Source organism: Cetorhinus maximus, chromosome 17 (genome assembly GCF_964194155.1).
Source record: "Cetorhinus maximus chromosome 17, sCetMax3.hap1.1, whole genome shotgun sequence".
Lineage (NCBI taxonomy): Eukaryota > Metazoa > Chordata > Chondrichthyes > Lamniformes > Cetorhinidae > Cetorhinus > Cetorhinus maximus.
This window is the reverse complement of record NC_135895.1, coordinates 23,058,289-23,073,728: the sequence shown is the minus strand read 5'-3', so window position 1 is coordinate 23,073,728 and position 15,440 is coordinate 23,058,289. Positions and strand designations below refer to the sequence as shown.

The 15,440-nt window shown below is 47.1% G+C and overlaps 1 protein-coding gene across 1 annotated transcript in view; it reads left to right on the top strand.

The window, feature by feature from the left end:
- Positions 1-15,440, top strand: part of LOC144692241 (dihydropyrimidine dehydrogenase [NADP(+)]-like) — an 812,799-nt gene that overhangs the window by 122,268 nt on the left and 675,091 nt on the right. The window contains exon 2 of the mRNA XM_078560835.1: positions 8,121-8,231. Coding sequence (XP_078416961.1) covers positions 8,121-8,231 — 111 coding nt within the window. The remainder of the gene's footprint in view (positions 1-8,120; positions 8,232-15,440) is intronic.

The following is a 15,440-nucleotide window of genomic DNA, read 5'->3' as shown; positions in this document are numbered from 1 at the left end:
CCTTTTTCTGTGTCATTGGAGAAATTGAAACAATTAGCTGCGACAAAATGAAGTTGCTGCGCTGTTAGATGCCTGGTGGTTATTTCAAATCCCTGTTTGAGCTTTGAAATAATCTTACTCATTGTATTAATCTTCTTACCCACTGTGCTATAATGTCAAGACCCCCTGATGCGTTGCCTTTTATTTTCTGCTAACCTTTTTAAAAGAAAAACGACATGTTGCCCTTTACTGCTCGTGATTTGTTGTCACTGCGTAGTCTCACGCTCTAACTGTATGGGTATGTACATTGTTTTGGTCTATGCTTTGAGGGCAAAATGTTTGTCCATTAGTGAAGGCTTCGACAAAAATGTAAGACGGAAAGTTGATTTCCTATATTATACAGTGAAAGAAGAAAGATCATGCATTTGTATTGCACCTTTCACAACCTCTGGATGTTCCAAATCATTGAACATTCAATGAACTACTTTTTTGAAGTTTTATCAATTTGTAATATAGGAAATATGGCAGTCAATTTACGCACAGCAAAATTCCACAAATTGCAATGTGATAAAGGCCAGATAATCATTATTGTGATGTTGATTGAGGGATAAGTATTGGCAATAAAACTGTGGATAATTCCACTGCTGTTCTTTGAAGTAGTGTCGTGAGATCTTTTACAGAAAGACAGCAACTCCGATCATGCAGCACTCCCTCAGTCCCACACTGGAGCATCAGCCTAGATTTTTGTGTTCAAGGCTCTGGAGTGGGACTTGAAGCCACAAACTTCTGATTCAAAGGCGAGTATCAGTATCATGACTGACACAGGGATGGGAAATGTTTCGAGGCTGGGGCACAATGGTGCAGGGGTGACATATGAACATCTTGCATAAAAGTACTCTACTAAATCTGTTAACTATTATCTTTGATACCTCCTGTCAGGAAGAGCTTACCTGAAAATAATGTCCCCTTTGACCTTTGTAATCTTATTGCCGGAACCATTTTTATGATAGTCATCTGAGTACAGAGGTTTAGTTGAAGGTTTTGGTTGAAGTTTAAATAATAAGGACTGTTGGACAATATGATTGAAAGATTTATGTTAACTGGATACTTCTCCTAAAATGCTAAATTGTGATGCGTCTAAGTCAGTGTCCATTCACAAGCCATTGAACAAAGTTACTCGGACAAATTGAATATATTGATGTGAGAATTATATCACTGTATGAAATCTCCCTTTCTGTAATTATTGGAGATTTTATTGATATGAAAGATTTTTGTTTGGAATTTTAGTGAATCCTACTGGTAAGAAGAAGTGATGCAGTATATTTTTAAAGAGGGAAATATGCTCAACATAGTTATTATTTTCTTAATAGTTAAAAATAACCAAATGAACTAAAATAAGATATATACTCTTTCTGTTAATTAATATATTACTATTACAGTTCAGACTTTGTTTCAACAAAATAGCAGAACAATTTCAGAATACCATGTTAAATATTTATACACTGGTATCCCGTTGTGTAATTTCAAGATCCTTGTTGTTCTTGCACCCCAAACTCTTGGCTCTGGTTCCTGTATGTTAATCAACCACTTCAGCAATCCAGCCATATGTTACCTGTCACTTGGATTAGAATATCCACAGGAACTAGTCGAAATTCGTGCCTGAAAATATGTTTTGAATTTAATCGCCTGCAAAAGAATGACATTTCCTGTGACATTGGAGGTAATTTTAACATACCTGCCTGGCAGGAAACTAATGCCATCAGATTGGCTGCCAGTTTGCCCCCCACCCAATTTTAACTTACATTGCCCACAATGGAAATTTAAAATCAGGCAGGGTATAAAGCAGGTGCCTGATCGGGTTTAAAAATGTATTGCTCCGTTTCTTTTTACCAGATTTCCCGCTGGGTGGGTTAAGTTAAAGTTACTGCTAAAATCTCTTGACAGTCAAAGTTTGACTAAATCTGTGATTTTGGAGCTCAAGTATGCTACTTCTGTGTTTCATTTGAACTGGTTAAGTTACCAAATGAGCAGAATTTTTACCTCGATGAGTGTGGGATCGGCTGCGCAACGGTCCAGACCCCAATTAACGGGCAGCCAATGTGAAATGCGCGCTGATAACCTCAACGTTGCCTAAGTGGGGGTGGGAGGAGGGCGAGCGCTGAAGTGTGCGCATGTGCGTGAGTGTGTTCGGTGAAAGCTCCCTGAAGGCACAGAGCTGCCTCAGGGAGCTGAAGATTTTTAACATTAAAAATAAAGATTTCAAAAATAAGGACCTGAATCTTCTGGTTGGCATGCGGGAGCAGGCCCCGCTCGCCGACAGGTAAAATGACATAAGGTGACGTCGGGCGTGTGTCCCGACGCCATGGCGCATCAGTCCGATCTTCAGGTCAGCGGGCGTGCACCGGAGGCGGCTGTGCACCTGCCGAACCGTCAAAATCCTATTAAGGCCTTTTAACAACCAATTGAAACAATTAACAGGGCTGCCCATCTAACCTTAAGGTTGGCGGGCAGGCAAAGAGCCCAGGCGGCCTTCGCACTTATCATGAAACCTCATCCACGGGCGGGATGAGGCTTCATGAAGGCTTTATACGTCAAACAACATTTTTGATTAAAATTCATTGATATGTCCTAGCGCATGTGACACTTTATTGTGGATGAGGTTTCGCAAAAAATGCAAAGGCCGCTTGGCCTATTCGTCCGCCCGCCAACCATAAGGTTGGGTGGGCAGAGAAAATTTCACTTCAATTAATCAATTAATTGGCTTAACAGCCTGCCGACTCCTGCGCGTGCCCGTCGACCGAAATATCGCGCGAGTGCGTGATGATGTTGGGATGCTCGCCCAACATTATTGCACGCTATTTCACGTTGTGAGTGTTGGGCCCGCGCCCACACGCTGAGCCGAAAAATCCTGCCCTATATAATTTTGTCCCTAAACAATGGGTTTTTTGGGGGGGGTTGGGGATCAGACATCTTTTCTTGTCAATTTTTATTCATTCTCTGGATGTGGGCATCACTAGCAAGGTTGGCATTTATTGCCCATTTTGCCCTGAGATGGTGGTGGTGGGCTTGCTGCTTTGAACCACTGCAGTTCGTGTGATGAAGGTGATCGCTAGATTTGCTCAGTTGTGCGCATTTTGCGAGGCCACTTCAGAGAGGCAGTTAAGAGTCAATCACAAAGGGACGGGGCTGGAGTCATGTAAAGGCCAGACTGGGTAAGGATGGCAGTTCTATTTTTACATCAATCAAACAACGTTTACTGTTACTAGCTTTTTATTTCCGGCATGTTTTTTTAAAACTGAGAATTCAAAAATTTTCGAACTACCGTGGTAGGATTTGAGCTCTTAGAGCTGGGTTTTCTTGGTTCTGTTGTGATCCGACCTCGGGCTCAATTCCAGGTTGGAAACGCGGAATTGGCTGTTGGGGCTCATCGCTGAAGATCTTCCCAGGAATCGTCAATTACAAATCCATCTCTTGGAGCCTTGTCCAATTCAGGACGCTAGGTGAACAAAGGAAGCAGGAGCAAAAACAAAAACAGCTGGAAAAACTCAGCAGGTCTGGCAGCATCTGCAGAGAGGAACACAGTTAACGTTTCGAGTCTGTATGACTCTTCAACAGAACTAAGGAAAAATAAAAAATAAGGTGAAATATAAGCTGGTTGAGGGGGGTGGGACAGGTAGAGCTGGATAGAGGGCCAGTGATAGGTGGAGGCAAAGAAGAGATTGCCAAAGATGTCATAGACAAAAGGTCAAAGAGGTGTTGACGGTGGTGATATTAGCTAAGGAATGTGCTAATTGGGACATTAAGGGTAGAAAGCAGGACGAGCAAGCGACAGATAGCCCTGGGGAGGGGGCGGGTGGAGGTGGCAGTGGAAGCAGGGGGCCCAATTAGAGGTTTTACAGTGAGGCCCTTTTAGGAGACATGGATGCTGCCGGCTTTCACACAGCAGCGCCCCAGCAATGAGATGTTCTGACCAGATGACCTATTCTAGCTGTGGGCAGGATAAATGGACAGAACACTGAAGGACTCGCTTATTCCTTTTTGAATAGGGGTTGTTTATATCAAATTGAATAGGGCAAACAAGGCCTCAGTTCAATTTCTGTTACTGCAGGTCTTCATCATGGGCTCAAACATGAACTTCCTACTCAGAAGCGAGGATTCTATTATCTTGTCAAATGGTCAATGAAGCTAACCCTAAGATATTCAATAATTTTGATTTTCTATAAAATGGGCATTTTTTTCTATACCACTGCTTATATTAAATTGTAAATATTGTAACTGATATTAATCCTAACATCCAAAGGTAAATGAGTGACGAGAAAGTTCGATTCTCTATATTTGGCTCTGTTGTCATTGTGGCCAGCCTCCCACCTCACACCCTCTGTAGACTTGAGCATGCCTAAGGCTCCGCTCCTAACTTGCATCCAGTCCTGTTCACCCATCAGCCCTTGTGCTCACTGACTTACATTTACTTCATGTCCCTTGATTTTAAAATTTTGTGTCCTTGTTTCAAATCCCTCCATGGCCTCACCCCCTTCAACTCCCAGGGCCCAAGCTCTGAATGCCCTCCTGAAACCTCTCCCCCTCGTAGGAAATCCCTGGAATTTACCTCATTAACCGAGCTTTTGGTCATATGCCCTAAAATCTCATTAAGTGACTCCTGTAAAATGCCTTGGGTTGTTTTGCTATGTCAGAGGTGTGGGATAAATGCAGTTTGTTGCTTTCATCACTGCTTGGGTGCAGGGAATGTCTCTGCTGTGGAAAAGACCATACCTTGAAGAGGTACTGTTCACTCTGCCTCTGTCGAAAACAAAAACTGAAGATTGCAATAATTTATACACTGTGAATTGGAAGGATCGTATAGCTCTTATGAAGCTATCATGAACAGAGCTCTTATAAGCTAGAGTTATACTGCATATATCAGTCTCAGAACAGCATGTTGTGTGGAATGCTGTTCAACCCTGGGTTACACTGTTCAGTGCACATCACATTAAACTTTCTGAGTATGGGGCTTGAATACTTGTGCAGAGGTTTGTTTCTCCCGACAGCTCATTTTTAATGTTGTACAAGCAAAGGCAAGGGCATCATTTCTGCCATAATGTTGAAGAATCAAAGTAAGATGATAAATTTCCCAGGAGGTTTAATGGGCTTTTAAAGTATGGCTTTCCAAATGGCTGGTGCTGTACAGCGACTGAGCGAACGAGATGTGGTGTGAAACTACACATGGGAGGTTACCTTAACTTTTCATCAACGAGCTTGGAAGTACGACTGCTAACTTGACTTCTGAGTGAGACTGCTACTCTTTTATTTTTGTTCATTTGCACCCATGACTTCTTCATGCCAGTACAAAATTGGTAGGATAATTAAGTCAGGCTTCAGGGGCTGAATTTTTGCCATGGAGGTGGGAAGCAGGAGCCAGGACTGTTTTTGGAGGGGGGGGGTCAGAAATCTGCCTCGAAATGGAACCTGAAAGTCTGATTTTCTCATGGGGAAACCCTTATTTGATATGGGGATGGGTTTCCTGTCCACCTGGAGCCAGTGGGGGCAGGAATGGAGTTAGGTCAGGTTAGAGACCCCACAGCAGTCATCGCTGAGGTTACTGGTTGGCCAGAAGGAGAGAGCTGCTGATTGTGCCAAAGTCTTCCACAGCACCAGGGGGAAGCAAGCAGGGAGCATGAGAGCAGGAGGCCTGGCACCTGGGGCAGGGCAGCCTCTTGCTTCATCGATGCTGACCTAAATCTAAAGCTGGAGGCCATGAGGGGGAGGAGGAAGGCCCATTTCCCAGAGGGTGGCAGGAGGCAGACGCCTCGTCATGCAGCTTGGGACACTTTTCTTTTCAGTATCATCACCCTCTGCCTCCAATTCCTCCTCCTCTCTTACCTCCTGCTCCTCCCTCGATGAGCTTTCTCCTTTTAGGGCCTGACCATCCTCAAGGTCCACAACTCTCTGGAGGGCCATGTTACCGAGAATGCAGCAGACTGCTGCAATCACCAAGACCCTTGCAGGAGGTTATTGGAAGGTGCCATCTGAGCGATCCAGGCAGTGGAATCACATCTTCAGAAACCAAATAGCCTGCTCAGTGGTTGGCCTGCTGAGCAGCTGGCACTGGTTGTATCTCCTCTGTGCCTTTAACTGGGGCTATTGTAGAGAGGTCAGTGGCCATCTCTTCATACGATTTCCTTTACTCCCTTGGGTCCAACCACACACTTTCAGGCCTTGGTATGTAGATCTGACATAGCCTGATGGAGGACAAAGGAGCCATGGCGAGCAAAAATAGAGGAAACTCTTGTGCTCTCAGATCAGTTGGATGTTGAGGAAGTGAAGCCCTTCCTGTTAATGAATCCACCTGACCAGTTGTTGGGTGCCTTGATGGTCACATGGGTTCTATTGGTGATGCTCTGCATCTGAGAAATTCCAGCGATGGTGATAAAACTCACGGCCCTGTGTCCCTGAGAGGCTAAGTCTTTCATGAAATGAGCATACTCTCCAGCTCTGGCAAAGAGAGCATCAATGACCAGCAAGATACAGTAGTGTGCAACCATTTTTGAAATGCTGCTAAGGTCCACAGTTGATCCTTAGAAGACGACCGAAGAAATTCAAAGCCACAGTAATACTGATGGCCACTTGCAGGGCGTGGTGAGCTGTGCTACAAGGTGTGAAGTCTTCAATGATGAGGGCATAGATATCTCTGTCCATCTGCCTGGAGAGTCACAGTCTCCCGTGGCATTGGTTCTAGGCTATCTCCAGGTAGCTTTGTCTTCAGTGGTTGATCCTGTGCAGAGGGTACGGCCTCCACTGCTTTCCTGCCCTTCCTTCCTCTCCCATGCCGTCTTGATCCTGGGATTCTGTCCTTCCTGTGAAGGACGATGGCCCTCATTACCACAAGGTCCAAAATCAAACACCCATGCCCCCAATGCCAGCTGGAGGCCCATTCTTAATTTCTATAAACCTGATTCCTCAGGAGGATCTTAATAAAACTAGAAAAACTGGAGTCAATGAGAATCAGGGGGAGAACTCTCCGCTGGTTGGAGTCATACCTAGCACAAAGGAAGATAGTTGTGGTTGTTGGAGGTCAATCATCTCAATTCCAGGACATCACTGCAGGGCCAAACATCTTCAGCTGCTTCATCAATGACCTTCCTTCCATTAAAAAGTCAGAAGTGGGGATGTTCCCTGATGATTGCACAATGTTCAGCACCATTTGCGATTCCTCAGATACTGAAGCAGTCCATGTCCAAATGCAGCAAGACCTGGATAATATCCAGGTTTGAGCTGAGAAACGGCAAGTAACATTCACGCCATACGAATGCCAGGCAATGACCATCTCCAACAAGAGAGAATCCAACCATCACCCCTAGACTTTCAATGGCATTACCATTGCCCAATCCCCCACTATCAGCATCCTGGGGGGGTTACCATTGACCAGAAGCTGGACTAACTATATAAATTCTGTTGCTACAAGAGCAGGTCAGAGGATAGGAATCCTGCGGCAAGTAACTCACCCCCTGACTCCCGAAAGCCTGTCCACCATCTACAAGGCACAAGTCAGGAGTGTGATGGAATACTTTCCATTTGCCTGGATGAGTGCAGGTTCAACAACACTCAAGCAGCTTGACACCACCCAGGATAAAGCAAGCCGCTTGATTGGCACCCCATCCACAAACATTCACTCCCTCCACCACCAGTGCACAGTGATGGCAGTGTGCACCATCTACAAAATGCACTGCAGGAACTCACCAAAACAGTACCTTCCAAGCCCACGACTGCTACCATCTAAAAAGACAAGGGCAGTAGACACATAGGAATATCACCACCTAAAAGTTCTCCTCCAAGCCACTCACTATCCTGACTTGTAAATATATCGCTGATCCTTCACTGTCACTGGGTCAAGATCCTGGAACTCCCTCCCTAACAGCAATGTGGGTGTACCTACACCATGTGGACTGCAGCAGTTCAAGAAGGCAGCTCATCACCACTTTCTCAAGGGCAATTAGGGATGGGCAATAAATGCTAGCCTAGCCAGCGATGCCCATAGCCCATGAATGAATAAAAAAAATTGTAAATAAATAGAGTTATTTTGTATTATGAACTTTACAGTCTTTAAAATGGAAAACTATACTAATATCAACATATGTTTTTAATAGAATATACTCACGCTGAATCCACGTGTGAAGACTTGTGCATCTCTGCGATCAACAGCAGCAACAAAGGCCATTAAAACTCATTGGAAACGAAACTCCAATAAAAATTGCTCAGTAAGTACAGCTTCCAAATATAAAGTTAATGCTTCAGTCAGTTATGCTGCTGAAATATTAAATTATAGAGAATGCGATTGTGATTTTTTTTTGTTTAACGTAAGGGGTATATATAAGTGGTATAAATAATATCCAGAAGAGATTACCAGAATTTTATTTGACTAAAGGATCAAGATTGCATGAACAAAATGTTTGCAATTTAAACTTGTGGTTAGAAACTATTATTTATACTGGATTAGATCTTTGAATTTGCTGGTATACATTATTTTACTTCTGTATTGAAGTTTATGGAGTGATAACAACAACAATATCACAGATCTTAATAAACATTGGTACCTGAGTATGGTCAGGGCATTCAGGTACATTGGGCATTAATTACCCACTTAAGGGCCTCAGCTGGGCCATGGGTGGGTGATACAGCCAACGCCTCCCCACTGCACATAATTATCAGGACTGAAAAACGGATAATTGTTTTACAATCAGTGTAGTTACTCATTCTAAATATTTATTGACTCAATTTTACTGGCCGCCTGCGGGTGGGAAAGCAGGCAGGTGGGCCCATAAATTGGGGTGCTATGCCATTGGTGGCATTCCCTGCACCCTGCCCATTCCTGACTCCGCTGCGATTTTATGAGCAGCAGGGAGGCATTGGGTATGTCACCTGCCCACGGCACATTTGAGGCCCTTAAGTGGGCAATTAATGCCCAATGTGCCTGAATGTCCGGATCCATCGCTGAATGTAAACTGCTTGCAGCACCAGCAGTGGCCACAGCCTCTTCTGGCACTGCCGGTGTACAGAGCTGCCAGCCTCCAATTGGTTGGCAGCTCTATGAGGCGGAACTTCCTCCTGAAGACAGACAGAAGTCCCGCTTTATACTAATTAAAGGGCTATTGCCTGAAAAATTAAAGAGGGTCAATCAAGTCAGCTAAGCAGAGACGGACTTGCTCCCGACAGTTATACTGGGGTGCACAGAGCCTGCCCTATTATCCAGACATGGTAATATTTGTTCTTCAGTACCAATATCATTGTGTTTGATTAGAAACTTCCCACATTCCTGCTCATTATTTTCCCTTCAGTGGTAAAGCCGAATTTGGATTTTAAGCTAACAAAACTACGTTTGAACACTACTGTTCACAGAACAAACAGTTTGATCCAAATTTTGTGGTAAAAATAACAGTGAGGCTATCAGCATTCACCGTTATAAAGAATAAACCTGAGAGCAATTTCATGCGAGTGAATATGTAAAATTAAACACAGAAATCAGGAGGTTGCTCTACCAGTTCCCCTGACCTTCCAGAAACTCTGCCAGACCAGTATCTCACCCCAAAGACTCAGCATTGAAACACCTGAATGGTGTGGACTTATTATACAGGCATGATAGATACCCATTAAATTCACCAGAGAAATATAGGGACTTTCCATTCCATTGTAGGTAAACTTTTAATGGTGTTATAGACCTTAATTATTGCCAAACAGGTTTTCTGTCACTGAAATTAGCTTTTATAAGTGTGGAGGTTCATTCCTTCAGATTTTAACTATTGTTGGTGATTTTATTTAACTTTTACATACTATGGGCAGAATTTTACGTTCGTCGGTCAGGTGGGTGGCCGATTGTTGCAGGCAAAACCGGCCGCACCGCCATTTTCTGCGGGCGGGCTAATTAAGGCCCGCACCGCGGCTTTGCGACTCCCGTGGAGAACAGGAAAATAGTCGCAGGGGCGGGCGGCCTCAGACTGCTGGTTCCAATGGGGAGCCGGCGGCTTCTGTAAAGAGGGGCCAGGCAGCCTGCTTGAAGCAGTGCACCATGGCCACTCGGGGGTAGAAATGCTCCAAGGCGGGCAGAGGAGGAGGAGGTGGAGGAGGAGGAGGGCAGGCTGCAGGAGAGGCCAGTGGGGGGGCCACTGTGCACCCAAATTCTCGGACGCATGCCTTACTGTCCTCCTGGAAGAGGTGGGCCAGCGTCGTGATGTTCTGTATCCTGAGGATGGGAGGAGGAGAGTTACCAGCCAGGCGTGGAAGGAGGTGGGCGAGCTGTAAGTGCCCATGATGATGTCAGATGCACTGGCACACAGTGCTGAAAATGCTTCAATGATTTGCTGCGCTCCGGACGGGTGAGTACCATGTCTGTCTGGGCTATTTGAGGCAGAAGGCAGTCTTAGCCTTTGCCCCCCACCACCATCTATGGCTGCCATTACTGCATAGGGCATCTGTCGCACGCTGGGTGGGCAAATGGGCACTGACAATGCTTTCATCAGCCTTAGTGGTTGAGGAGGAGAAGGGCTTCTTGCGCAGCATATGTTGATTTCTGTGACATTTGAGTAGTCTGGGGGCAAGCTGCAGGGGAGGCCGGTAGACACATACTCAGAACTCCAACACATGTCATATTGATGGTAATGAGATGGCCCAAGGGGTGCCTCAAGGTCTTTTAGGCAAGTCCCATCTGCTGGCATCGGTGCTGCACCTATTTGATCCTCCTTTCCATGGGCGCTAGGACCCGTGTGCTATTCAAAGTGATGGACACACAATGTGTCCAAGGGGACCATTGGGGGAGGGGTTTGGGACCAGCCGTACTATCTTCTGGGGACTCATCACTACTAGTGTGCAGAGGAGCTTCTGGAGGCCTCAGATGGGCCACTGTGATTGGGGTGCGGCATGTGCGTGCAGAGTACATGAGTGACCTGCCCCAATAAATCCTCTTATGTGTTTTGCAGGCAAAAAGTAACCACAATGTCCGGGAGTGCCTGAGGACTGGTGGTGGGCGCGCCCTCCTCCAGCGCCTCACCCCATTTGAGGAGCAGGCCATGGAGCTGGGCAGGAGTCAGGAGGCCAGGGTGGCTGGGGGTGGCGAGGCTGGGGTCCAGTGGGCAGGTATTTGAGGCCCACATTCCCATCCACTCTGTGTGCCCACCATCCAAACCACTGATGGTTGCTGCAATCGTTAATGCTGCAACAATGCTCATTCACAGACTGAGACATTCTGACGTGTGGGTCATACAGGAGGGACCCTCGTCCCCTTGAGGAATAGCCTCTCCCGCACCTTACAAAGTCACCTTATCCCATTTGTGACCACTATCACCATGGTCTCACATGCCATTGGACTGCCACTGCACAGCCAAAGACTTATTCCATTTTCGGAGGTTTGGGACCTCCTGCACCCTTTCAGCCAGTGCGCCCCACATTACTTTGTCCAGAAGGTCCTCAGCACCTCAGCTGTGAACCTCATGGCACTCAACTTAGATGAACGCCACCACGTTACTCATCTCTGCACCAAGGGGAAATGATGCCTTCTGGCCACCTGGTCTATGCCCCTCCTTACAGAATGAAGGGCAATAATATGACCTCTCAATCTCCTGAGTTCAGCGGAAAATGACACAACTGTTTGAAATGTTTCCTCAGCCGTGCAACTATCCAGGCAACAATGCATCCACATCAGATACCTCTGCACTCTCCCCACTCCTCTGGTTCTTAGGCCATCTAACCAGCCTGTTTGCATGTGCGTTTAATGCCATCTTGGCTCATTTGGACCTCACCAATGTTCTCCTTTTAAGGGTCTTTAAGGGTGAGCTACTTATGAGGGTGGGGGGGAAAGGGATGAAAGGTTGAAGTGACTGCACGCTAACTGATGCACTGACCTTGTTGTTAATTTCAGCATCATCACCAGAGTGACACGCATGTCCTCAATGCAGCCCCCCCTCCACACCTGAGGGGCAACATGTGCAACTTGCAGCACATCATTTCAGCCAGCCAGGCACCAGCGCAGACACACACACCTCGGTGGGGACTTTACCGTCGGCTAGTGTCCCGGGTCACAGTGGAGAGGGCACATCACGATCTCTGGAGGAGATGGTAGGGGCAGAGAGTGCCGATGGCCCCAGCAGCCAGAGAGCTGCAGAGGACGAGGCACATGCTGAGTCCAGCACTGATGACGTGCCTCTGGAGTTGTCCCCATTGCAGCAGCTGCAGGAAAGGCAGCAGGAAGTGCGTTTGCATCTGGCAGGGTTGCATGAGGGAATGGTTCAGTTGCTCTCTGCGACGGAGGAGTCTAGGCAGAGTGCATGCGAAGAATCTGCCCTCAGGGCAGAGCATCAGGGTTCCTTCAATGGGAGATTGGCGATTCTCATAGAGAGGGGCTTCCACCAAATGGATCAAAATATGATTGGGTTACGCTCTGACCTGCAAGCCCTCACAGCAGTTCTGGCCACAGGTGGTGTTTTCCATTGTGGGAGATGTTGTGGACACCAAGCGCCAGCACTCGGTGCCCATTCATCTGCGGTGAGCAGGGAGGTAGATTCGGACCCCACGTCGGCGCAGCAGCTGCCTGCCGTGGCTGCGAACTCCTCTCAGGGTGCTCCGGATGAGGGCAGCAGCTCCTCCACCTCTCTGCCAGTCAACGTTTCTTCCATTGAGGCTGTGACAACTGGGGAGGTGCCAGTTCAGGAGCTGGTCACTCCCTCCCAGGCAGGGCCAGCACAGGCTCCACGGGCCAGAGGATGCCCGCCAAGGTCATCGAGGCCAACAGGACAGCAGAGTCAGCAGGCTGTCTCTCAAGCCACTCCGAGCGATGGGGCGGCACCAAGACGTAGCACCCGGAAACGAAAACATAAGGCACTTTAGGCACTCCCCGGGTATGTCACTGATGATTTTGTGTTGGCCTTAGAATAGGGATCCCGTTTTATAACATTGTCGAATAATCATGTGGGCATTAATTGTGGACAGAATAAAGTCCACCGTTGTTACCATGGCTGAGCGTCTTTTCATTGTGGTCCTTTTTTCATTTTCACATAATTATCATGAGTGTTAGAGTGGACTTTGATGTTTCTGTACTAAGGCCTTATTTTCAGCAGATGAGGTGGAAGATGTTGCACCTAAGTGCCACGTGTGGAAGCGCCAGGCAATGCTGGTCCTGCTGATCCATGTGTGTGGAGCTAGCTGAAGATTCTTTGGATTAAATTGTCGCGGGTGTCCCTGCTTCCTCGGTGTAGTAGCGGGTCGGTGTGCTGCCCCTCATCACCGCCCTGTGCTTCCTCATCCTCTGAGGCACTGCTGGATTCATCATATTCGGCCTCATCCAGGGCGTCAAGGTCTTTATCGTCAATTGCATCCCCCCCTTTCCAGCGCAAGATTGTGCAGAGCGCAGCATGCTACCACGATCAGAGAGACGCGATCTGGGGGGTACTGGAGTGCACCCACTGAGCGGTCCAGGCAACGGAAGCGCATCTTGAGAAGACCGATGGTTCTCTCCACCACAGCCCTTGTGGTGCCCTGGCTCCTATTGTAGCGCTGCTCAGCTTCTGTTCTTGGATGGCGTACTGGCGTCATGAGCCACCTTCTGAGGGGATAGCCCTTGTCACCCAGCAGCCGTCCATCCAGCTGAGCCGGAGCACTGAAGAGCCTCGGCACCTGGGAGTGTCTGAGGATGTAGGTGTCGTGGGAGCTGCCTGGGAACCTTGCACAGACTTGTAGAATCAGCATCCTGTGATCACACACTATCTGCACGTTCATGGAGTGGAAGCCCTTCTTGTTGACGAAGGCACCGGGCTCACCTGCTGGCGCCTTGATGGCCACATGTGTACAATCTATTGCACCCTGGATGCGGGGGAAGCCAGCAATGGCCACGAAGCCTCTGGCTCGCTGTGTCTGACTTGTCTGGTTGCAGCGGAAGTGGATGAAGGTGGATACCTGTCTGAACAGAGCGTCTGTAGCCTGCTTGATACAAGTGTGGACAGCTGATTGGGAGACACTGCAAAGATCACCCACCGAGCCCCGGAAGGAGCCAGAGGCATAGAAGTTGAGGGCAGCTGTGATCTTCAGAGCCACTGGCATGGGGTGTCCACCCGCACAGTTAGGGGAGATCTCAGGCCCAATCATCTGACAGATATAGTTGACTGTCTCCCTTGACAGTCGGAGCCTTCTTCGGCACTGCACCTCAGTCATATTGAGGTAGCAGCTTCGCTGCCTGTATACCCCGGCAGCAGGTTGGTGGCGTCGTCTGCGGCCCCTTGCACCTTGGACAACCTCTTGGCCCTGCGCCCCTTGTGCCTGTGCCTGGACACCCAAAGGTGCCCCCCTTGGAGGCTGATTGTCCAGTCATGGCTGCCTCCTTATTGTATCCGTCCCTTCCTCCTCAGGGGAGCTGCCTCTACTGGAGAGGTGAGAACCCAAACCCCCAGGCTAAATGGAGGCCTTCGGAAAGCTGCAAGGCCGAAAAAGAATGCTGTCTGCAGAATGCTTTCACTTTACACAAAAACCTCTTGGACATTGAAGAGAACTACTAACAATCACATAGGTATGTTTTAAACACTTTCATCAATTATAACTTCGTGAAAAACATGAACAACCCCTCTTGAGTCCACATATCCCGACATTGCAAAAGTTTTCTTAAATAATTTCCTATCCGCCTTCCCGTTGAGCCCTTGCGCCGACCCGAAGTTCGCACGGACCCCTCAAATTCGTACACAATTGGCAAGTTAAGGGGCTTAACGAGCCCTTCAATTAATGGCAGGCGAACTGATCGCACCCGCCCACCAAAATATCACGATGGCGCGTGCTGACGGGCTACGCCATCTGCACATCAGCCAGAAAATTCTGGCCTGTGTCTTTTATCTGACAACTCCATCTTTCTTACTCTCTGTTTATTTTCCTTTCTGTGCATGATTTTACACTGAATTAAATATTCTAACTTACACTTCCTGGATCAGACTCAGCATGTCTCTGTAATGATTCTTTAGTTTGATTGGCTAAGGAGTTTTCTCTGTTCACACAGGTCCCAGATCCCCTGTAGAGGACCACTGCACCAAAATGGATTTCTAATCACCACAAGTTTGAGTGCAAATGCCCACTGAAAATCTGTGGTCAAATGTGACTTTAATGAATGGCTGGCACCATTCACTCGTTATTGATCACTTTGGTTTACATGGCAACAGTGATCTTCTTAGATTTCCTGCTTAATTTTTACTTCTTCCTCACTCTAATTGAGTGTCATAATTTATGTGTATATTCATTAATGTAGTATATCTTCGTCATTCAGACTGGAATTGAATTTGAAATATGGTAGATATAAATTCCTCTTTGTGCTATATTTAATGAACTTGTTTAAATGTTGGCATTACATTCCAGTCTCTGCTATTCTAACCCAGTCATTAATTTGCTTTGTTTTAAATGGATTCATGACTATGCTAAAATAGTGCAGACAGGAACTGATCACTCAG